Genomic DNA, 25253 nt, shown 5'->3' with positions numbered 1-25253 from the left:
ACTCCTATTTCAAAGGTTAAAAACCGTACAAAATCCTTAGCACTCTTAAGGTTTTCCCATTAGCCCTTCTCACACTAACTAATGAACATCCATTTTTTACAAATGTTAGGAGCCTACTCGAGAGTCAAAACTAGGTGGAAAATGTTTTACCTAAATAGACCTCTTTGCTCTATTACAAAAAGCTACATTTACTACTACTAGCAAGCAGACCCGTGCTTCGCACGCCTTTTCAAGTAAATGCGTGCTTCACACCTCCAAATTCAAATTCTACCCAAACTTCCTCAAACCTCCTCCTCCTCCTCCCGAACCTCCAAATTCTTGCCACATGGTAGCTTTGTGAAACTCTTCCATTATATAATATAGAGACTTAGAGAAGGTGTATACAAATTCACATTGTACCATATGAGCCAAGACTAACTCTGTGTACCCCTAGTAGTAGGTACCACGTGTTAATTAACATTAACAATAAAGAGGTAGAAATAGAGTTATACACAAAGATTAGAATAGAGTTAAGGCAAGAATCTAGTCACCCAAAATGCACCAAGGTTTTCTTCATTTTCTATAGAATGCAAATTGCACACAAATGCAAGAGTCCCTAGTTCCTAATCCATTAACGGAGATGTTTACTACGTGTTTGCTAGGTTTTTCTTGTAAGTGTTTTCCTTTGATGTCCGTCTCATTAGATCATCCATTTAAGAGGGTGGTGTCTATTAATCAAGAAACTACAATGTATTGAAACTTAGTTTGGCATTTGGCAAACAGCCCAATGTTGTCGCAGACGATAATGTGGATTGTTAAGTTCATTGGTGGCACATTCTATTGATGCCTATAAAGTTGCCCTTAGGTAATTGTCACAATAGCAGCATTTATTTCATGTTTCAATGTGATCTTCCCTTTTTCATACCATGGCATTTGAAGTATTTAAATCTACAGTACCCTCCGAAGTATTGCCAAAATCCGATGACCTCTTGAAAGGAGTGACTATTTTGACACCATTATAAAGGGTTTTCTTAAACCCACTGCTGATCTCAATCACTCCTTCCCTTTTCCCATATTCTAGATATATGTATTGTGCATTCAAGGGCTAAGCTTCTAGGGGGCATAAATGGCACTTTGTTGTGAGAATTTAAAGTGTGAAACATCAACTACTGATGTTCCAAAATAAAGTAATTGTCCGGCTAAGTGTACTCAATCCCACCAAAGGCTAGGTCCAATGCCATTGCCCAAGAGACCATGCAGTTCTCTACTAGATCAATAAAGTCGACGTTAAGCGGCTCTCTCTCTCTCTCTCTCTCTCTCTCCTTGTAGGCTTACTGACTCAACCACTTTGCCATGCAACTTTTGTTGAGACAATCAAGGCTAATTAAGCTGTACCTTACAATGATAGAACCATCAATCCATGTAAGCATTAATCCCTTTTCACCACCCAGTGTGCTCATTAGCATATCATAGTGCTTGTCATGTATGTGGTGATGTACGGCAATGAGTAGAGTACTGATACTCTCTTCAATTCCCCTTTCTTTTAACTGATGTTCCAATTTCAGTATGGATCTCCACCATCCTTATAGCTCTCCTGAAAATGCTAAAGCAAAATATGACATATAATTTTGACGAAACTTAACATTAGTTTCTATCCTTTCATAACCAACACCCATGAAAGCTTTTGAGAGGAACCGCTCCCTCTCATTTGCAGCAAGTGACCCCATATATAATTTGGAAAGATACGATCTTGTGTATGCATAAAATCATCGTGTCTTGTAAACTTGGACTTTCTTAACAAACATGGCATTGTTACATTTGGAGGCGGCATGTGTGCCTCTCCAAATTCTTTGGAGGGAAATTATTTCACCACCAGCAGGTTATTTACAGTCAGCCCTTCTCCTACAGATGGCAAATCAGGTGAGATATTCCATTCGCCATCCACCAAGAACTTTACCTGGTACCTGCCTTTGCCAGACACCATTCCGTAATTTAAATGGCCCCTCTAAGCTTATGCCAACATTCTGCTACTAAGAATCAAAAGAGAGAAACACTTCTTAGTTTATGATTACCGTCCAGGGCGCAGCTTGATTGTGGTAGAGAACTTGATAAAAGAGCCAGTGTTCTCAGGAGACAGCTGCTGACCTTGAGTCCAACCATCAAAGGAGCCCATTACTTGCACATCCTGCGATGCAATCAAACCATCAAAGAAGCCCATCTTGTGAAGCAATTAAGGTTACATGTGAAGATGGTCTAGATGTGTAAAGGGAAGCAGGCACTCCACGGTGGTGGGTGGCGTGTGTTTACCCTATAGAGAGTGGCGAGGGTTCACTGTTCAAAAAGACAGATGGAGGGTAGCTCCTCGCTTCCTCAATGGTCTCACTCGAAGCCACTACATGGATTTGCAAGTTTGCCAACAAAAAGACCGGCAGATACGGGATCTCTTGCAAGCCACCCTACATCGGATCGAGTTTGACTCATCCACTTTGGCTACAAACACCCTGTCGTTGAGCATACTTGCCGTGTGGGGCTCCCAGGTATACTTTGCGTACTAGTGGAAGTGTTTCCTAAGCCTCTCTAAGAAGTGCCACATGCTCCTCAAAGCAAGGCCTTCCTTGGTCCAGGCTCTTGAGTCCCTCCCACAGCCACAGCTGCTGTTGGAAGGGTAGAAGGGCTCCCATCCCTTCACGTGCTCCTCGCTTCTCCAGAGAACCTCTCTTGTCACGTCACTGTTGCCCAGCTTGATGGTTCACATTTCTTGCAGCGGGTGGGGTTCTCTGGATTGCTTGGGCAATGTTTTGTATGCTGCCAGATAAGTTATCTAGCGTGGGTATGTCCCCATCGGGGCACGAGTATGGGATAGTCTTTTGCGACAGCAATGGGGGCTCTAGTGTGCCGCCTGGCCATGGCACTCCGCGAAACCCTGAAAACCTCACCCCCCCCCCCCCCCCACAAAAAAAAAACAAAAACAAAAACCCACAAAGCCTCTTCCTTGGATCCACCCCTAAAGAGCAAAGACCCGAGACACGCCCCACAAAAGCAGGTGCCAAACAAGCAAGAGTGGCAAACCCCTCACCGGCGAGGTCAACCCTATCATGGTCATCGTGATGGGGCCACACCCCATGGGGCACCAAGCCTGAATCCCCTAGTGGAGCCGGCAGAGGATATATTAGGATACCGATCTAATCCGTGAGATCCAACCGGCATCCCATCTGCCCCAGTTACAAACTCCCACAATTCATAGGAAGACAGAATTGCCTTCATCTTGAATTTCCACAAAGAGTAATTGGTACCATCCAACTTTCCTTCATTGCCAAACGGCAATGGTCGTGCCCGAGGGGCATTTCCTGCACGTTGAGCCATTTTCTTCACACATTAATTTGCCACAAAGCCGTGTTCAGAGCCCAAGTTCTGATACCATGTAAGAAAATCCAAATTTCTTTTTAACACAATAGAAAAACCTTTATAGAACAAGAACTCAGCAAGAAGAGATGGATAATAATTTCAGACTATTGATGAACATTGATGTTACAACTGATGGCAACTGCCTTTCACCCGTGCGCTCCTATGAGGGACTCTAGATGACGATCTGAAAAGAACTAAGACAGAGGACTCTATACACCATGAAAGAAGGGTGCACAAAGCAGTGACAGTAGATCTTAAACTTGGTAATCTGAATATGATGGAAACCTCCAAACCCGTCTATATATAGTACCCATGGACAGTCGTATGCTAGGTCGGCCACCCTGTGTTGAGTCTGACTTGGCCTAGCCGACCACATTACATGACTAGGATAATAATAAACTAAATATAAGACCTAAGATATTGGTCCTAGCAAAGGCCTTGAGTTTGAGGATCCAGCCCTTCCTTGGGGAGTTGATTCATGCTACCCAGACAGGATTCGTCAAGGAGCGCAGTATCCTTGACAACATCTTCACCTTTTGGGAAGCGACGGCCTGAGCTAGATTTCTCGGAGAGGACTTGATCGTAATGCTTCTCGATTTTGAGAAGGCATACGATAGAGTTGATTGGGGCTTCCTAGAGGGCACTATGCTTCATCTGGGTTTTGAGCCAGACTGGATTCGAGGAGTGGTGGCTCTATACTCCACAGCTTGCAGCCAGGTGTTGATAGCAGGAGGACGGGGGCTGAGTTTTGAGTTGACCAAATCAGTCCGTCAGGGATGCCCTCTCCGCCCCGTTCCTTTTTCTTTTCTTTGCAAAGGCTATGAGCATGTATCTGACAGCAGAGGAGGAAGGACTCCAGCTTCCAGTCCGAGGTGAGGACCTACTCGATTTTGAGTTTGCTGATGACACAGGATTGTTTTTGCATGGCCAGGAGGCCAATCTACAGAGGGCAAAGTAGTCGCTACAGGTTTTTGGTGTGGCTTCGGGAGCATAGATCAATTGGCGGAAGACAGTGGCTTTTTGGATCAGTAGCGCTCCGGCTCCGTCATGGAGCCCAGACCCGGGTTTTGGATGGATTCCTCCTGGCACAGCAGTGCGGTATCTGGGATGCCAGATTGGACTTGATTTGTCACCTGAGCAGCAGATCGCCCCGCTTCTTCTGAGCAACAGGAAGAAGCTTTTATATTGGAGTACAGCTCGGCTATCCTTGGCTAGGAGGGTGGTGGTGACAAATCAGGTGCTTTTAGCGACTATGTGGTATATCACGTCTTGCTGGATCTTCTCGAGCTCAGCCAGGTACAAAGGCTAATCAGGAACTTTCTTTGGTTTGGGCGGGATGGTTAGCCGGCCCGGGCTAAGGTTGCTTGGGCAGTTATCACTCTTCCGCTGGCCCAGGGGGGCTTGGGCATTATAGATCCAGCTGATCAGAGTAGAGCCTTGTTGGGGAAGCTTATTGTTCGGGGGCTGCTTCCAGGCGCTGAGCCTTGGAAGAAGGAGCTTCTTTTTCAGCGGCTGCAGGCTAGAGCTCCCTCAACAGGGGGCACTTGGGCACCAGAGATACGGTGGATCTTCATAGAGATGAGGAGGACAGGCCTCAGTAGAGGATGGGAGGACAGATTTGCCTTGAGCATCCTGCGAGCTTGGGAGCTGCTGAGACCGGGGCTTTCTCAGAGACCTCCCACTTGTGATGAGGAGCGGGCCAGACAGCCGCTCATCTGGAGCCCCGTGGTACGCACAGAGCAGGGTCATATGCTGGGTTCTCGGCCTCGTCTAGCCTGGGGACCATTGGTGGCAGGCCCAGCACGCAGTTTTGGAGATTGGCAGGCCTTTTGCAGTCTCCCAGAGGAGATCCAGGCGGAGAGGAAAGCAGTGACAGTAGATCTTAAACTTGGTAATCTGAATATGATGGAAACCTCCAAACCCGTCTATATATAGTACCCATGGACAGTTGTATGCTAGGTTGGCCACCCTGTGTTGAGTCCGACTTGGCCTAGCCGACCACATTACATGACTAGGATAATAATAAACTAAATATAAGACCTAAGATATTGGTGCAACTTCCCAATTCATCCAAGGTCATCAAGACACCTATTCATCCTTGCAACCTCATGATAGTGTGTCTTGGGAAGATCTCCCTCTACCCTTAGTGTAGTTTGATATGGGTATATTATTCCGCACTGTTCAAGACAAGAGCTTACCTTAGCCTTTGCCAAAATAAGTGTCATTTGGTCTTACCTTGGAGCCGCAAATGAAACTTCCCAATGTGGGTGTGTTAGCCCATCCATCACGTCCTCACTTCGTTGTCACACCAAAATGCTTCCATGGCATTGGGGGTGAAGGAAGAGTTCTCTTTGACTAGATGGAGGCCAGAAGAGAATAGACTTCGCAGTGGTGGTCTCTCCCGCAAGAGGTGGTAGAGATGAAGCTCAAGCAAGGAGAAGCCTACATTCAATCCTATCTAAGGAAGCAAACAAGCAAGCAAGAGAGTAGAGAAGAGGGAGAGCCTAGAGGTCACAAGTATCCTAATGCAAGGGAATGAATGTTATTGCTTAGTATCGAAATTGACTTATATACAAATGACTAGCTTTCACACTAGGCTAGACGAAACTTAAAAAAGGTCCATGGCCACTAGTTCTAGTCTTAAGCAAGTATGTATACAAAATTTGTAGCTTCTCTACCAAGCATTAAGCTAAGGGTAAGGCCGCTTCATACATTCTAGCATTTGCTCTATCAACTACTTATTTGTTGTACTAATTCTTTCTATTTGCTACTTCCCTTAGTGCTAGGCTTCATTATGGCTGAGTCTACCCTGCATCTTCAAAGGTTTGACAGAAACTCAGTATGAAGGGCTTTGTGAATATAAGTTCTTACGGGCACGCGCGCGCGCGCGTGTGTGTGTGTAGAGTACGTGTGTGAGAGCATATCTTGATACAGAGTTCTATACCCACTATTGGGCACTGATGACGTTAGTGGGGCAACAAGTAACAACGCAACAACCCAATCTCTATTTCCACCATGAGATCTGGGAAACATACCTTGCTGTGCCAAACAATTAGGGACCACCATCGGTCATTGCCAATCAAATGACGGTACTCATGATGCATGAATCGGCAAAGCAAAGCCACATACTCTCTTTCTTTGTACGGACCCAAACAACTTACAATCCTGAAGATGAGGCCTCGCATCAAACATTTTTACCTCCACATTGCTACACATGCAGCCTCGACAGGCTTCCTAACTCAAGGGCCAACCAAACTCTTATCTCCAACAAGCCCTAAAGCATGTGGATTGGTCTCTTTACTGAGTACATATTTGACCATCCATCCCTCTCTAGAACCTGCAACATCTTTACGACTCGAGCTTGGTAACAAGAGAAAGTGGTCACCATTAGGAAGGGGGATATGTTAACCACTCCGTCGGTTAACATGGTTTCGTCTGTCCGTCACTCCTATCGTAAGGTGCTTCGCCACCTTACTTCTGTGTAACGGAAGCCCATTTCTTGCAAGATGGCGCTAGAATATATATATATATACCTAGTTGAATCCAGGACATGCCCAAATTCACCTTTTGTGGTGGTGAGACGCTTGTTGTGATAGTGAAGGTAGTCAGAGAAGAGGCAAATGGTCCAATGGAGACCGCAAGGAGTTGTGTTCTTTAAAGATTTGTGGAGGTTCCTGCACAATCAAAGAAAAAGATGTCAAAATGTCTGTACAGATTGGCCTTCCAAAAGGGTACCTAAGACCTGACTCTTGACTTGCCCCAAGAATGGGGTCAAATGACCTTCTAAAACCTGGCCTAGCCTTTACACAGGCTCCTCATATGCCCATAAACAGGCCGACCTGTTGCTGGCCAGAAGCTAGGACAAAACCCACAAATAAACATCATCCCTGCTGTTGTCCATGTGGCCGACAGCTGTCCTGACCAAATAGGGAGTCTCCTGCATAAATGTGAGCCTTGCTCCTTCCAAAAGGTTACCTAAGACCTGACTCTTGACCTGCCTCGAGAATGGGGTCAGATGACCTTCTAAAACTTGGCCTAGCCTTCATATAGGCTCCTCATATGCCCATAAACAAGCCGACCTGTTGTCAGCCAGCAGCAACGACAAAACCAACAATAAAGATCATCCCGACTTCATCTGCATGCTCTTGTCCACGTGGCTGATGGCTGTCCTGACCAAATAGGGATTCTCCTGCATAAACCTGAGCCTTGCTAGTGCCCTAAACTAATGTTTTTTTTTCTGGGAAAAAGATCCTTCAATTAGTTAAAGAGAAAACAGCCACAAAGGGCTAAGTACAACCACGAAGGGCTAAATACAAACTCGCCTATAAGGGTGAGAAACAAGTGATCATAAGGGGGAGAGATGCTTCTCCTTTGGCTGGCCGCTCTATGAGGAGAAGGCTATCTCATACAGGGGGAGGGGGGGGGAAACAACCACATAGGTGGACTATAGTGCCAAATGGGGTCACCGCCTCTATCTGTGAGGAAAGGGCCAGGCCTCCAAAGTCTCAAGAAGGCTTCCCACTACCTCCGCATGCAGACAGAACCTCCCTACAGCTTCCCCCACTGACCGCGGAGAGAGCTCATATGTATGTGTGTGAACACTCCCTATGAGTGTGTGTGTGTGTGTGTGTGTGTGTGTGTGAAACATTGTTCCACCTCAGCAAATACAAGTCCCCTAGCTAGGATGGCCTTACAGTGGAATTTTATATTTCTTTTTGGGATGATTTGAAAGAAGTCCTCTTGCAAATGATCAATGTTGCCTGGCAAGAAAATCAGTTGCCGCACCCTTGGAAGCATGCCATAGTCAAACTTGTGCCCAAAAAACATCTGTGTGACCATATGTCAGATTGGAGGCCTATTACTTTGATGCCTGTAGTTTACAAACTCATTACCAAAATGATTGTGCATAGGCTTCACAGGATACTGGATGCGGGACTTCATCCTCATCAGTATGGGTTTGTGCCGCGAAGACAAATCCATGACAACATATCCAATGCATTGACTGCAATTGAATATGCTAAGTATTCGCATCAAGATGTGCTTATATTGCAGGTGGATATTGCTAAGGCATTTGACACTGTTCAATGGGATTTTATCTCTCAAATCATGACCAAGTTGGGCTTTGGTCCCAAGATGGCAAATGCAGTTTACTGGCTTTATTTTGGCTCTACTTCTCAGTGCATTCTTGGGGGTCATCTCTCTCGGTCATGGACATTGGGTCAATCAGTTAGACAGGGCTGTCCTCTTAGTGCTCTCTTATATGCCATTGTGACCCATCCCCTTTTAATGTATCTTGATCATCTTACAAACACAGGACAGATGACTGGTCTTAAAATCCCTGGAGCTGCATCTTTTTTGGCACAAGCATATGCTGATGATTCCTTCTTTATGCCACAGAATTCTTCCCGGGAAGTTCAAATGCTTATGACCACTCTTTCATTGTATGGCTTGGCAGCGGGATTGCATGTCAATTTTGACAAATCTAAATTACTTCCCTGAAACAATGTGACTGGCATTCTATTCTTTGGCCGGGTCAGGTGGTGCATTCCAAAGATGTAGTCAGGCATTTGGGATATCCCATAGGATGGCATATCACCAGGAAGCAGCAGCTAAAATGGATCTTCCAAAGACTTCAACATAAACTGGAATACTGGAAGATTTCTACTTGGCCTCTTCATGTCAGGCTCAGAATAGTACAGTCCATTGTAATGTCCTATGTCCAGTTCTATTTGCCTTTCCTGCATTGGTCCTCCAGGGATATTTCAGCCTTTATGTCTCAAGCTATGGAGATGTTATGGAGGACAAAACTGCTGTGAAAGCATTGAGATTGATGAAGATGGAAATGGTGTGCTCTCCTAGGATGCATGGTGGACTTAATGTCCTCAATATAAGATATCATGTACTTGCAAGGAAGGCGACTATGCTGCATACTTTTTTCCACCACCAACAGCCATGGACTTGTATGCTAGCATCCATGTGTGTCAACATGAGGACTTGTGCTTATGGTCATTGGATTACTGATCATTGGGAGGTTGTCATTGGGAGATTTGCAGGGAAGATACCTGGCTGTCCTTTCTCTACTGCTCTGATACTTGACTGGAAACAAGTACTTTCTAAGGTCAAATGGGCTCCTGATAATTGCTCGGGGACAAACTCCATGAGGAAAGAAAGTATTCATTGGAGTGCCATCTTTGACATTCCACTCGCTTTACAGGAACCTGTTCGGGCATACAATCTCATGAAATTGGGAATTAGATACATACATGATGTGGTAGATGATCAGGGCTATGTCTTATCTTTTCCTCAAGCCACTGCTTCCTATGCATTGGGAATGCATCATAGGTCTATATGGAAGAAAATTGCTGATTTATTACATCCTTTTCTACCTGTTCCTCCTGTGGCTGACACAGACAGGCTTACGGATTGGCAATTGCAACCCTCTGCTACATGCACTCATCCTGTTCCTCTTCCCGTCTTAACCTCCATCAAAGCTTACAGGCTTCTTCAGCCTGCTCCATGGATTCAGCAACATGCTAATTCTCTGTGGCATATAAGGAAGCCCCTCTCATGGTGGCGGAAGAATCTCGGGATGTTATGGAAGTGTAAAATGCCATTGAAACAAAGACTTTTTCTTTGGAGATGTATGACAGGCACATTGTCAGTGGGGGTCACACTTGCTAAACGTCGCATTGCACCATCCACATGTTTAAGATGTCAGGCTCCTTCAGAGACTGTTCTTCATTTGCTTTGACACTGCCCGTGTTCTAGGATCCTCCTCGGGAGAATTTCAGATTATCTTCGGCTCCATTTCCCGAGTCACAGATTTGGGAAACATTTTTGGTTCTTTGGCAGATTTATGAGGTCTTTGTCTCAATACTCATTATTTCTCTCTTGGGTGAGATATTGGGCTCTTTGGACAATCTGGAGTGAGCATAATTTGGCATACTTGGGTCGGCAGATTCACAAGTCATATGAATCTTTCTGAGCCTCATTGCGGCAATCCTTATATGATGCCTGCCATGAGGGTGATATGGATGCTCCTTGCATAGAGCTTTTCTTTTTATGTTTCTGATCTTTGGGATACTCTCCATTTCAGAGACCTCCCATCATGTAAATTTATGAGCATATAAATATACTGCACTGGATATTACCAAAAAAAAAAAAAGTGTGTGTGTGAAACCACACTTAGTGTAGTAAAATATCTAGATATTATTTGAGTTTAACATAAGCAGTAATGCCATTCACTATGGCCTCTAAGGCTATAAATGCATTGTACTTGGTGAAGATTATATAACATCACATCAACCAAATTATAGTCATTGAGTCATGTTTCTATGTTCTTAGTATTCCATGATGAGTTTCCATGGACAGTTTTGTATCACCCCAGTGAGATAGCTATGTTTACATTTTATTTTCCATTCCATGATGAGATATGCCATGGACATTATTGTATCACTTTGGTCTCATAGGCCCATTGGTCTTTAGTAGAAGCTTAATATATCTTTGTTTCTTTATTTCTTTCTTTCTCTCTTCCCACTACCATTCTCTCTCTTCAAAACCCTAATCCGTCTTTCTCTCTCTTCGCTGCCCGCGCAAACTGTCTCAACAACTGTTGCGTTGCCCCTTCTCACGCCTACTTGCTACCAATCAACCTACTCCGCTCCCTGCATTCCCCCTTCCATTGCCATTCCGCATTTTTCTCCTTTTGAAAACCATCCAATTCTACAAAACGAAGAGAATTAGAAAACAAAGGATTAAATCTCTCTCTCTCTCTCTCTCTCTCTCCAAAGAGGGGTTTGGACCCTTATCCAGGATCATGGATTACCCAGATCGGTGGTGCCTGGGCCTCTTCCTACTAGAGCTTCATCGCCACAGAGACTCAATGATTAGGGAGTCGAGACCCCATGGGTGACATCCACCCTAGCCCCAGGCAACCATCGCTCAGTTCTTCCGACCACGAGGGGACGCCCCACCAGCCATTGATGACATACCCACAACCTCATTGAGCCACACATTCTTGAGTGCCCGACCCCTTGCGAGACCCCACTCTCGTGTGACTCTAGACCGTGCCACGGCACTACAACAAGCCCAACGCCCCAGACTCCCTAGACCTTGCCAGCAACACAGACCTCAATCCCAACTTGAGGAGATCTTGCAGAGGCATAGAACCACCTTCCCATGCCCGATGGATCTGCAGAGCCTTCTATAGGCTAACCCCATGCGCGATACCCTTGATGGCTCTCTCCCCCTACCGGAGGGGTTAGCTATAACCGATGGGAAACCCGGAACATAAGATAAACAGTTCAAATATGCAAACAAAGTATAAACACAGCAAGAAGCCACAAAAAATATAACTAGACAGCTCATTGAGCCGGAACAACTACCCCCCCTAGGAACTTCTTTATTCAATAGAAGCTTTACAAGAACTCAAGGTGAGGGTGCAGTCATGCACCAGATTTTCCATAGTATACTGAGCAACCTTGCAAAACTCAAAGTATACTTAGCTTTTCTTTGCCAGGTTCGTCACGAGGCCAAAAGAAAAATCTCCTCATATCCCTGAGATATATCTCCATATAGCTTGCCTGTAAGCTTAATTTATAATCCATATGGAAAAAGTGTTGAACACCGGCACATTAAGCCAACTCCATACTTGGAGCATAAGTTCTATGAATCCATAAATCCTTAGTCCAACTATCTACTGCGCATACTCTTGACACATGACTGCTTCTAGAAGCTCAGTAGTAAAACTGTTGGTTAGTGTGGTCCCCACTTTTGACCTTTTCTCTTCCTCGTTGTTGGAAGGAAGCCTCTGCTTCCGAGAAAGCCTATGCTCAGATACCATTGTAACCGATGGGGAACCCGAAACAGAAAAACACCTCAAATATGCAAATAGAGTATAAACACAGCAGGAAGCCATAAAATATAACTAGACAGCTCATGGCTGGCCCCAGAAGCTTTGCAAGAACTCAAGGCAAGGGTGCAGTCATGCATCATATTTTCCAGTGTACTGAGCAACCTTCCACAAAGCATAAACAAGACTCAGGCGTAGCTCTCTTCCCAGAACCAAAGACAAAACAGTCCCAAAATCAGCGCAAAAACTGTCTGTAAATCAGCCCCAAAATCAGCACAAAAACTGTCTGTAAATCAGCCCCAAAAACAGTCTCAAAACAACCCTGTAGGTGACCAGCTGAAGATAGGAACTTTAGGGCTGCAACCACCACCTTTAAGGCGGCCAGAAGAGAGTGAGAAAGAGAAACCAGCAGCTATACGGCCAGTTCTGTCACACGTGTGGCTGTACGGCTGTTGTATGGCTTTCCAAACAGCCAGTAGATGGCCACAAAACAAGAAAAAAAAAACAGCGCACACAACTGTCGGCCAGCTCAATGGCAGAAGAAGAGAGAACAATAGCTGCTATCGGCCTGTGCACGTGAAAGAGAGAGAGAGATCAAGATAACTGTTGTACGCTTGTATCTGTGCGCATAAGGGGGAGAGAGATCAGCTTCAGTCCGCCAATGCTCCCATGCACGTGTTCTCCAAAAGACAGCCCCTTCCTGCTTTTTTATGGAGTCGACCAGCTCTCTCTTTAGCTTTGCTTTTCCTTTTTGCCAAAAGTGGATGTGTTTGCTCAAAATATCCCACTTATTGCTTGTCCCCAACTTGCTCCCCAAGTTTGTACCTACGGGCCTTCTTTTGTCCAGGGCCCATGCCCAAATAACCCAATGTGTCCGGCCAAACTTTAATGATGTCTGAACACGTTGACTTATAAAGCTTATAAGTAATATGAATGATTAAAATCCTAAGACACATGTTTTGTGACCATCTTTCAAGCCTATCCATGTCAGTGAATGCCTCAACTTCCTTCTATGGAAAATCCTCGTTCTCACCTTGGTTTTGTTCAGTGTGGGCTTGCCCCAAAACACTGATCAAAGCTGGTGAAGGGACCAAAAGGTGACATCTCCTCGTCCGCAACTGTATAAGTTTGATACCACGAACATACTCTTCAAGTGTAGCAAATCCACTGCCAATATGTGGTATCTAAGCACAGCCATACAAAAGAATACTTGCACCTGAAGTTTCTCTAGCTAACAAGCACCTTTCATACTAGGAAATGTCCAGGTTGGTGACATCGTCCCCAGTTTGGGGAAAGTTGTCCGCAACTTTAAGCTTCAATCCATACGTCCAAGAGATAATCATGTCCCCGCGAGACTAGGTGAGTCTCCATAAATCCATAATCATGTGCCAACTTCCGCGAAGTGGGAGACTATACCAGTTACGCTCGGAGTTGGATATCCATCCCTTACTGTAGAGGAAGAGCCGCGCTTAAGTCCAAAATCCAATATATTCATAATTCATGCATCAAAACCATAAATCCAAATCCGCGATCAAAAGTCAGATACAGGCACGAGAGCCAACCATATCGAGAAACAAACTTTGGCCAGCACGATCGGCCATATATCCCGAGTTAGACAAAGACACAAGAGCCAATTGTGTCGTGAATATGTATAAATCCATAAGTAGCTATCAATACCTGCAACAAGAAAGTAGACAGAATACATAGCCACAAAAGCGTTATGTCATGCCATTGGACTGCATAAGGGCACGACCCCTATGATCCATACGCATGCCCAAGTCTAGCATGCTTCACATGTCCATCCCTTCACAGGTAGCTGCGTTCTGCACAAAAGTACAACTGCTTCACCAGGGCAACAACCCTCCTATGAAGCCGATCATGCTCGCCGCTACCAGCCTATGCACCCCTGCGCATGAAAGAGAGAGAGAGAGAGAGATCAAGATAACTGTTGTACGCCTGTATCTGTGCGCATAAGGGAGAGAGAGATCAGCTGCAGCCCACCAGTGCTCCCAAGCACATGCTCTCCAAAAGACAACCCCTTCCTGCTTTTTTATGGAGTTGACCAGCTCTCTCTCTAGCTATGCTTTTCCTTTCTTTCAAAAGGGCTGTGTTTGCTCAAAATATCCCACTTATTGCTTTTCCCCAATTTTGTACCTAGGCACCTTCTTTTGTCCATGGATCCATGCCCAAACAACCCAATGTGTCCTGCCAAACTTTAATGATGTCTGAACATGATGACTTATAGACCTTATAAGTCAAATGAATGATTAAAATCCCTTGACACACATGTTTTGTGACCATCTTTCAAGCCTATCCATGTCAGTGAATGCCTCGACTTCCTTCTATGGAAAATTCCCATTCTCACCTTGGTTCTGTTGTGTGTGTGTGGGCTTGCCCCAAAACACTGATCAAAGCTGGTGACCAAATGATGACATTAGCTCCATAGGTTGTATGATGATGATGATGGTCTCGCGTTGTATCATATGGCTCAGATGTGACATTCCCAGCTCATAGCTCTAGTCTTTGTTTCCTTTTGTACCATGATGAGATTACATGGACACTATTGTATCAATTTTGGCCTCATAGACCCATTGGGTCTTTTGAAGACGTTTAATATAACTCTCTCTCTCTCTCTCTCTCTCTCTCTCTCTCTCTCGTTGCCCATATCATCACCCCCATCCATAGAGCCGGTGATCCCATAGACCCCAACAACTACAGGACTACTATGGTTGGCCACACACTAGCTAGCCAAATTTTATGGCTCGGTACTTGAGCTTGAGCTCAACACACTAGCAGAGAGACATGGGCACAGAGCATCAGGGCACGCAGGCTTTCCGTAGGTCATTCTCTACTTTGGATCACATCTTCACCCTCCGAGCCATCATAGAAGAGGCCAAAGCACGACACCAACAGGTTTATTGTCGCTTTGTGGATTTCCGCAAAGCATTTGATACAATGCCTCAAGCCAGGCTACTACAGAGACTCCAAGATTTGGGGGTACCATCAGACATGATTTGGGGGATCATGGCATTATACGAGTCGGTCATAGGGCAGGTGAGATGCCCAAGAGGATTATCACAGGAGATCTCCAATACCACTGGAGTGAAGCAAGGATGCCCACTGTCCCCCACTCTCTTTGGCTTCTACATCGACGAGATTTCGGCCTTCATTGATAGAGGAGGGGGAGGAGGCGTATCACTAGAAAGCATCCTTGTTTCCATACTACTTTATGCTGATAACATTGTGCTTATTGTAGACTCTCCAGAGGCAATCCAGAGGCATCTTGACACGTTACAGGACTTAAATGCACAGCGGGATCTCACAGTAAACCTTGGAAAAACCAAGGTTATGATCTTCAACACATCCCCTCTTTTCACATCTCAACTGAGTTTCACCTACATGGGGAGCCCAGTAGAGATTGCATACTCATATGTGTACTTGCGAGTCACTTTTATAGGGGCGGTCTTCTCGATGAGCCATGCTACAAAGGCTAGACTAATACAAGGGTATGCTTCTCTTGCTCTCATTGAGAGACAGTGCTTCCACGCCCACTTACAGGAGCCGAGGACCAAGATGTGGCTATTTGATACCTTGGTCATTACCCTTCTGGGCACCTGATCTTCCAGCGGATGAATGGCCGAGGATAGAGAGGCCCCAGATCATGATGCTCTCCCGTATGATACGCAACAAACGATTGGTCCCACATGATATTATCCAGGCAGAGTTTGCTACAGCACCCATGGTCTTCCAGACAGGTACATACATTCACAGGATCAGTGCCATGCCCCCCTGGAGACTCCCGAGGCTCGCCCTACAGTCCTCCCAACAGCTAGCAGCAAATGGGCACAAGTCATGGTATAGCCGAGTATGCACTTGGTTCACAAGGTAGGGACTCAGGATGGATCGCCTCCCCCCACTCTAGTATAAGCGGGACTCCGCATTCATCAGGCTCTCGCAGGATCTCACGCAAACGGAAATACTACATGGATACTTTCATGAGGCTTACAGAGGATGGTTTCATACTGAGGGCCAGATATCTTGACATATACATGTCACATGCCATGCACATTGCAGTGGGCCAATTGCGGGTGTCATCGCCCCGTCTCAGGATAGACAGGGAGAGCCATGCAAATACCTCATGAAGAGAGGATATGCACTATGTGCCAACAGGAGGTCGAATCAGAGGAGCACTTCATATGCAAATGCATCGTATATTATGAGATTCGAGAGAGGTTCTACTGTCTCTTCAGAGAGGGGTTTGGACCCTTATCCAGGACCATGGATTACCCAGATCAGCGGTGCGTGGGCCTCTTCCTACTATAGATTCACCGCCACAGACTCATTGATTAGGGGGTCAAGACCCCATGGGAGACATCCACCCCAGCCCCATGCGACCATCACTCAGTTCTTCCGACCACAAGAGGATGCCCCACCAGCCATGGATAACATACCCACAGCCTCATTGAGCCACACATTCTTGAGTGCCCGAACCCCCCACCAGACCCCACTCTAGTGTGACTCTAGACGGGGCCACAGCACTACAGCGAAGCCGACGCCCCAAACTCCCTGGACCTCGCCAGCAACAGAGACATCAGCCCCAGCTTGAGATCTTGGAGAGGCACAAAGCCACCTTCCCACGCCTGGCGGATCTGTAGAGCCTTCTACAGGCTAACCCCATGCTCAATATCCTTGACGGCCCCCTCCCCCTATCAGGGGGTTAGCTCCATAGGTTGTACGATGATGATGGTCCCATTTTGTATCATATGGCTTGGATTTGACTTTCTTTCTTTCTGTCTCTCTCTCCCAGTGAGATAGCTATGTTTATGTTTTGTTTCTGTTTTATTTTCCATTCCATGATGAGATATGCCATGGACATTATTGTATCACTTTGGTCTCATAGGCCCATTGGGTCTTTAGTAGACACTTAGTGTATCTTTCTTTCTTTCTTTTTTTCTCTCTTCACCATCCTCTCTACCCGCTTTTGCCTACGTGCACCTAGCCCCACCCGTTTCCAACTAGGCCATGCCGGCTCAGTCCGCGCTGCGCGCCTCTTTCTCTACCCACCCTTGCTCAAGCCCCCAAGGCAGCAACATAATCTTCTGTGCCCATTTCCCACCCCCGCCTCGGCTCCAGCCTGCCCCAAAAGCAGCAAGGCAGCCCCTATTGGCCCCAAGGGGATTCTCTTCGAGCTGCAGAATGTGAAAGGCCTCAACCTCTCGACTTCATGCATTGCGTAGATGAAGCGCACACAGGATCACGACTTGGTCCAACAAATGGGACGAATTACAGGGAGATTTAAAGAAAGCAATGGACAAGCTGGGACGCCCAAGCAAACGCGAGTTCAGTACCCAACAGCCAAGGAACTCTTACCATAGAAGTGCTTAAGGCCATCAGGGACATCTTGGTGTTCCAGGGTGACCACCAGGAGAAAGAGACAGATAACATGGCAAGCAGGTGGAAACCCTTGAGCGAGAGATTTCAGCTCTCAAACAAGCCTCCCAAGAGCATAAAGAAGAGGCCCAGAACTTCACGAAAGCAATTCAGGATCTTAAAAAGGAAGAGGGGGAAATCAGCCCATCTCTACTTCACCTGAGAACCCAACTCCATGAAGGCCTTGTGAACACAAGGAAGGAACTCAAGAAAGGATGGGCAGATGTCGTCAAACAGGAGGTGGGGAAGGAATGGACAGAGGTTGTCAAGAAGCAAAAATCAGCCCCGACCCCCAACACCAACACTATCATGAAATCCAGGAGTGAGGAGGACAAGCGTCGCAATAAGAAGGCCCTCAATGTGAAGGTAGAAGGTAGAAGACTTACAAGGCTGAGGGTAGAAGACTCACCGATGGAGGATGGTGAAACCTTATCCAAAAAAATGGGAATACTAGGTGCCCCCCCCTTCATGGAAGCCTAGCGCATGGGGAAGGACCCTACAAAGGAGAGGCCTCTCTTTCTAAAATTTAAAGATGGAGAAACATACACATACTTCTTGCAAAAAAGGGCCACACTGAAAGGAACCAAGATCTACCTAGGAGATGACCTCACGAGTCACACCCATGCAGGTACAACACAGACAGGCGGGAAAGCCTTCAACGATTGGAACGGCTCGCTGAAGCTTCCACTCCTGCTCGCGCTGCTCGCGCTGCTGCCTGCACGCCCTCCCCCCTTCCCGCCTTCGCGTCTGTTCCCCCCCGCTTGCCCTGTGTTTCTGCCGCCCGCGCGTATGCTCCCCCCCCCCCCGCCTGGTTTTCTTGCGCCCCCTGCCCCAGCGCTGTAGCGCCCGCCGCCCCCTGCTCCTCTCCTTCGTGCCCCCCTCCCTTCTTCATCGCCCCGCCCCCCTCCGCCAGCCTCCGACGCCCTCTCTTCCCCCCCACCCCCCTTTCGCGTTGCTTCCGCACCCCCCCCCCCCCCCCCTCGGGTTTTTTCTTCGCGGCCGCCTTACCCCCCCCTCCCCTTCTTTCTGTTTTTTTTCCGTCCCCTGGGGTTTTTTTTGCCTTCCGCCTTCCCCCTCCGCCCTTTGTGTGCAGCTCGGTTCTTGCAAGACTCTCCGCATTCGCTCCGCCTTCGACATAGCTTCAGACTCTGATGGAGGCTCCTCCCACCCCACCTCAAAGGGACTCTTTCGCAGCCCCCTCGCCCGCCCCTGAGGATACCCCCATCAGGCTTTCTCTTTCGCCAGAAGAGGAAGCGAGCCTCGCCGCAGAGGTGGAATGCCTCTAGGCACATTCCACCATCTGCCTTATAGTCGGCACTCGCCCTAGCAGAGGGGAGATCCGGAATCTTCTCCAGGCCCGCCTTCTTGCAGATGTGGGCAAGATCCTGGACGTGCAATTACTGGGCCGTGGACACTACCAGATTGAGTTCGAGACAACCTTGAGCGTGGCCCAGGTCCTAGCCATGAGTCCCCTTGACATCAGGGGCGTTCGGGCATTCTTCAGACCTTGGCAGCATGGCTTTGACCCAGCAGCGGCCGAGCAGGGAGAGCGCCTATTTCATGTTACAATTTGCTTCCCTGGACTCCACCGTGAGTACCTTCCGCTCCTTTCTAGGCTAGGAGCATTGGTGGGCTCAGTGCTTGAGACTGGCCCCACAGCAGCTTCAGTGGTGGCTAGAGCAGCTGGGCTACCTTCGGTCAGAGTTTTGGTTCCTGACATCTCCTCCCTTCCGAAGGTCATTCAGCTACCTAGGATAGGGGGGGATGGATTGATCAGAGACTGGAGTTTTCGGGGCTCCCGAACCAGTGCTATATCTGCAGGCAGGTCGGCCACATGGCCAAGGCCTGCCCTCGCAGGAGACCCCGACCTTCACCGCAGCAGTAGGCCCCCGGTGGCCCGCCCACAAATGCGGCTCGGCAGGCAGCCTTCGGGACACCTGCTCAGCCCACAGAGACCTCGGAGTGGCAGCCTGGACAGGGGCGCCGTCGAGGGAGACAGCCACAGCAGCACGCCCAGAGACCGATGCAGCAGCAGCCACAGTCTCAGCATCACTGGGTTCCCGTGAGGAACAGCTTTGCTCCCCTCCAGGAGGAGACCCCAGCGCCGACTGAGGACCAGGAGATGCCAGCACCCCCTCCTTCGCCCCCACCCCCCCCTCCCCCGTCCCGCCCTCCCGCCTCGCTTCCACCTTCACCTCCTCCCGTTCCCGCTCCGGTTTTGGCAGCACCCCCTTCTCCCCCCCCCCTCCTCCCCCCCCGCGCTCGCCTCAGCTCCCCGGGAGGCCCTGGCAGTCACCTGCAGTCCGGCGGACACTGAGCACCGACCTTGCTCGAGCACTGTAGAGGAGACTTACCATGCCGATTCGGGCTTCACGGATATCCTCTATCCGCAGTCGGCTGAGTCGTCTCGACACTAGACAGCGCTCGGAGGCTTTTGATTACTCCTTCACACGGCTTTTTGGAGCGGAGGGCCCCCATGAGCCAGCACCCATCAGAGTTCATGTAGTGATAACTCCGGCCCGAGGGGAGGAGGCACTTGATTCAGCGGTGGCCTTCTCATTCCCTCTCTGTGACCCTAGCGACCGGGAGTGGACTCTGGATCTCGCTCTTAGCATTTTGAAGACTCAGGCAGTTGAGTTTTCTCACCATGTGAGCGATCTGGAGGTGACAGACGTGATAGGCCGACTATGGGAGTCGGCTCATTTTTTCTTTGATACCGGGAGTGTGGATGCCTCCGGGATTCGACATTTGGTGGTTCGCATAGTGGCAGACTTAGCACGCGACCCTGGATATGTATGCATACACAAGGTTGCTCTGTCTGAGCGGGAGGCAGTCGCCATGGGACACAGCCACTGGCACCTGATCCGCGATTCTTGCAGCACACCAAGTGGGCAGATTCGTAGCCACTCGGACGGGGACTATTCTCCATCCAAGCCGCTTGCGAAGGCCCGCCGTACAGCTGAGACAGCCTCCACCTCAACAGGTCATCCATGAGGATCATCTCATGGAATGTACAGGGCCTTGGCGGCGCACACTATATACGTTATCGTGGTTGCTTGAGGCAGGAGCTTCAGAGATGCCTAGTTGGAGGCAGTATTGATATTCTGATGATGCAGGAGCACCATTTGGGTGAGAACAGGATCCGGAGATACGGTTCGGTGATGCCTGGTAGATGGGACACATTTTGGTCTGCAGGGTTTGGCCCCTTGGGTGGGCATGGAGGAGTATGTATGGTCATTGCGGATGTATGGTGGCAGGCCATTGTGGATCGCGGGATCATTGTGCCTCGTAGAGCACAGTATGTCATTCTGAGGATGCATGATGAGCTCTTTGGCGTGCTCAATGTCTATGCGCCCAACCATGCTAGTGCTAGAGCAGAGTTCTGGACCCAGGTTACGGATGCATTGCCAGAGGCCGCACATTGGTGTGTCGAGGGAGACTTCAACATGCTTGAGGACCCGGCCGATAGGGTGGGAGGCAGTCATGTTACAGTGCACGGCACGGAGCTTGCAGCTTGGGAGCGATTTTATGATAACTGGGGAGTTTTTTGAGATTACTGGACCTCGCCATGCTCGAGCAGGAGTCCGCCAGCTCAGGAGGTAGGACGGATCGGTAGCCACTGAGCCCGGGGAGATCAGAGCCATTGCCACTGAGTTCTATAGAGACCTGCTTTCAGTGGAGCCAGCCACTGAGGCTCGGGATGCTTGCAGACAAACAGTGTGGGCCCATGTGCAGAGGAGGGTCACAGATCGTATGCGCACAGTTCTGGGTGAGCCTCTTTCAGAGGTTGAGCTTGCTGAGGCCTTGAGGGTCCTTCCGCGCCATAGTTGCCCTGGGGAGGACGGATTGACGCCTGCCTTTTTTATGCACTACTGGGACCTTTTGGGGCCAGGACTCCGCAGGGGCTTTCAGTATGTTTTGGACACTGGGGTGATGCCACAGAGCTTTTCAGAGGGCTTGATCTTTCTTATCCCCAAGGGGGAGGGAGTATCAGATGATATTCGGCATTGGAGACCGATTACAATCCTCAATACTGTCTACAAGGTCTTAGCAAAGGCCTTGAGTTTGAGGATCCAGCCCTTCCTGGGGGAGTTGATTCATGCTACCTAGACAGGATTCGTCAAGGAGCGCAGTATCCTTGACAACATTTTCACCTTCTGGGAGGCGACGGCCCGAGCTAGATTTGTCGGTGAGGACCTGGTCGTGATGCTTCTCGATTTTGAGAAGGCATACGATAGGGTCGATTGGGGTTTCTTAGAGGGCACTAAGCTTCGCCTGGGCTTTGAGCCAGTTTGGATTCGAGGAGTGGCGGCTCTATATTCCGCAACTCGTAGCCAGGTGCTGATGGGGCAGGAGGACGGGGGCTGAGCTTTGAGTTGACCAAATCAGTCCGTCAGGGGTGTCCTCTCGCCCCTTTTCTTTTTCTCTTCTTTGCTGAGGCTATGAGCATGTATCTCACGGCAGAGGAGGTTGGTTTGAGAGGACTCCAGCTCCCAGTCCGGGGGGAGGACCTGCTCGATACTGAGTTTGCTGATGACACGGGTTTATTTTTGCATGGCCAGGAGGCCAATCTTCAGCGGCGGGCAGAGCAGTCACTTCAGGTTTTTAGTGCAGCTTCGGGAGCATTGGTCAATTGATGCAAGACAGTGGCCTTTTGGATCAGTAGCGCTCCCACTCCGGCATGGAGCCCAGACCCGGGTTTTAGATGGATTCCTCCTGGCACAGCAGTGCGGTATTTGGGATGCCAGATTGGACTAGATTCGTCACCTGAGTAGCAGATTGCCTCGCTTCTTCTGAGCATTCGGAAGAAGCTTTTGTATTCGAGTACAGCTCGGCTATCCTTGGCTGGGAGGGTGGTGGTGGCAAATCAAGTGCTTTTAGCGACCATGTGGTACATCACGTCTTGCTGGATCTTCTCGAGCTCTTGCATCAACCAGGTACACAGGCTGATCAGGAACTTTCTTTGGTCTGGGCGGGATGGTCAGCCAGCCCGGGCTAAGGTTGCTTGGGCAGTTATTACACTTCCGATGGCCCAGGGGGGCTTGGGCATTATAGATCCAGTTGATCAGAGTAGAGCCTTATTGGGAAAGCTTATTGTTCGGGGGCTGCTTCCAGGCGCTAAGCCTTGGAAGGAGCTTCTTTTTCAGCGGCTGCAAGCTAGGGCTCCCCTAGCAGAGGGCACTTGGGCACCAAAGATACGATGGATCTTCATAGAGATGAGGAGGACAGGCCTCAGTAGAGGATGGGAGGACAGATTTGCCTTGAGCATCCTGCAAGCTTGGGAGTTTCTGAGACTGGGACTCTCTCAGAGACCTCCTTCTTGTGATGAGGAGCGGGCCAGACAGCCGCTCATCTGGAGCCCCGCGGCACGCACAGAGCAGGGTCATATGTTGGGTTCTCGGCCTCGTCTAGCCTGGGGACCATTGGCGGCAGGCCCAGCACGTAGTTTTGGAGACTGGCAGGCCTTCTGCAGTCTCCCAGAGGAGATCCAGGTGGAGAGGGTGAGTCACTTCAGAGGGGGGCTGATTATGAGGGATGACATTCAGGAGGCACTCATAGAGGAGTGGTTCACGCCTCTCGAGCCAGTGGCCCCACGGTGGATGGGAGCCTTTACACAGTTGGAGATCCTGATTGCTATCAGAGCTTGCACTGAGGATGGTAGATGCCTCTACTATGAGATCCAGGATGAGGGCAGACTTCAGAGAGTGGAGGCGGAGTCGCCTTTGGTTGCAAAGTGCATCTTTCAGAGGATACGGGTAGTGGCCGCCGCTTCCCGGAAGTGGCATATTGATCCAGACCCTGCAGATGTGGACTCTGATTGGCGCATATGGGCATATGCAACGCGCCCCTTGGCCCGGCTCCAGTGGGACCCTGGCGAGTACGAGTGGCATGATCCTTATGCATCCCCCGAGGCCACAGGGATCACCTTTTTCCAGTACATTGTTCGGTTGGGGGAGAAATATTTTGACGGCGAGGAGGATGGTCTTTCCAGCTGCATTGGAGCATTGGCGGCTACAGGGACTCTCACAGGAGTTCCTGGAGGATTTTTGGACCAAGCTCTGGGCTAGTCAACAGGCACGCAGGATCTCGACTTTCCAGTGGCTGGTCGCCCACAGGGGCTCTACAGTTGGCACCTGGCTTGTCTACAGTGGTCTTCCGGCAGCCTGCGTCCGATGTGGCCACCCTTTGGAGACACAGAGACATTGCCTCTGGGACTGTCCTCAGGCGCAGCAGATTTGGCTGCGGATGCTGCGCATTCTGGCCCCCCTCTCTCCAGAGGGCATGTATACGTGGGGTGCCGCTGCTTGGTCGACTTCGTCAGGGCCTGCTATGGGCTATGAGACGGAGCAGGACAGCCACGCCATCAGATTCATTAGGGGCCAGCCTCGCCTTGTTCCTTCACCGGATTTCTCGTCCGCCAGCTGGACACAGGAGAGGGATATACGATGGGAGCTCCTCAGCAGCCTCACCATCTGGTTCACCTAGAGAGCCCGGTGTTTCGGGGCCTTTGAGGGGAGACCGGAGCCACCAGCAGAGACTGTCCGGGGGATTTGGCAGGAGTTGATGCACACCCTGCGAGGACAGTATGACCGCATCCGGGGCGACTCGGATGAGGTGATCTTGCAGCGCCAGGCCTTTCACACCACTTGGCGCAGCGGCCCCTTCTATACCCTACACGCGGGTTCCCCCCGCTGGCACTACAGGCCACCTATTTGGCTTTTCCCCCCTCCTATTGTATGATATAGCCCCTCAGTTCGTTGTGCTGATATTTGTACTTTTCTGCACCTAGGGAGAGTCTCCCTAGCTGCCTTGCTTGGATCTCTGCTCTGTTTTCTTATGAACAGGAAAGAGTCTTTTGTAGCCCTACGGGCGTTTTTTTATATAACTAATGAAAGGATCTTTTCTGGAAAAAAAAAAACACAGACAGGCGGGAATGGTACAAGTGATGGAGGCCCAGAAAGCCGGGAAGTGGGCAGTGTACAGAGATGGGCGGGTGATTATCATAGTGCGGCGCTCTACATGACGGTGCGCGACTTATGGGACCACACTAGAGATTGTGGTCTGAAACTGCAATGGAACTTTGCAGACGGATGCACGTTTGTTTGAGGACACACTTAGAGGGCGTGACATGATTCCTTTACACAGCGACACACCAGTGCCAAAGAAGCTGGGTACCTCAGGTGAGGGGATATAGATGGGAGTCCGTCCACCGTCCACATTCCCGTACGATAGGAGGCACTAGAGGCTCGGGAGAAGTGGCTATACTCTACAATGGAGCTCAGATACAGGTTTGTTTGAGGGCATGACATGAACCTTTACACAGCGACACCAGTGCGTGCCAGAGGAGCCAGGTACCTGAGGTGAGGGGATATAGATGGGAGTCCATCCCACCATCCACAATCCCGTACAATAGGAGGCACTAGAGGCTCGAGATGAGTGGCTATACTCTACAGGGAGGAGCTACAGCATGTGATACAGGTGATCAGACGGGATGAGGATGCACAATTCCTATGGGTCAGGATCAGTACATGGAGAGCCCGTAACATCTACCATGTGGTGTGCTACTTTGCACTATCTTCATCCAGAT

General features: G+C 49.0%; 1 protein-coding gene across 4 annotated transcripts in view; it reads right to left on the bottom strand.

Moving 5' to 3' along the window:
* Positions 1 to 1605: 1605 nt before the first annotated feature.
* LOC147634879 (PROTEIN TARGETING TO STARCH (PTST)) overlaps positions 1606 to 25253 on the bottom strand; it is a 112510-nt gene continuing 88862 nt past the window's right edge. For 3 of the 4 annotated variants that reach the window (XM_086804096.1, XM_086804094.1, XM_086804093.1), the window contains 2 exons: positions 2052 to 2164; positions 1606 to 1943 (listed from right to left, as the gene is read on the bottom strand). In XM_086804096.1, the coding sequence (XP_086660222.1) occupies positions 1841 to 1943; positions 2052 to 2164 (216 nt within the window). In that variant the 3' untranslated portion in view covers positions 1606 to 1840. Of the gene's footprint in view, positions 1944 to 2051; positions 2165 to 10650; positions 11107 to 25253 lie in introns of those variants that run through there. The other variant, XM_086804095.1, reaches the window with a different exon arrangement.

This window comes from Cibotium barometz, chromosome 10, assembly GCF_041138505.1.
Source record: "Cibotium barometz isolate CiBa-2024 chromosome 10, ASM4113850v1, whole genome shotgun sequence".
NCBI classification, from domain to species: Eukaryota; Viridiplantae; Streptophyta; class Polypodiopsida; order Cyatheales; family Cibotiaceae; genus Cibotium; species Cibotium barometz.
The sequence above is the reverse complement of the archived record's forward strand: the minus strand, read 5'-3'. Positions and strand labels throughout refer to the sequence as shown.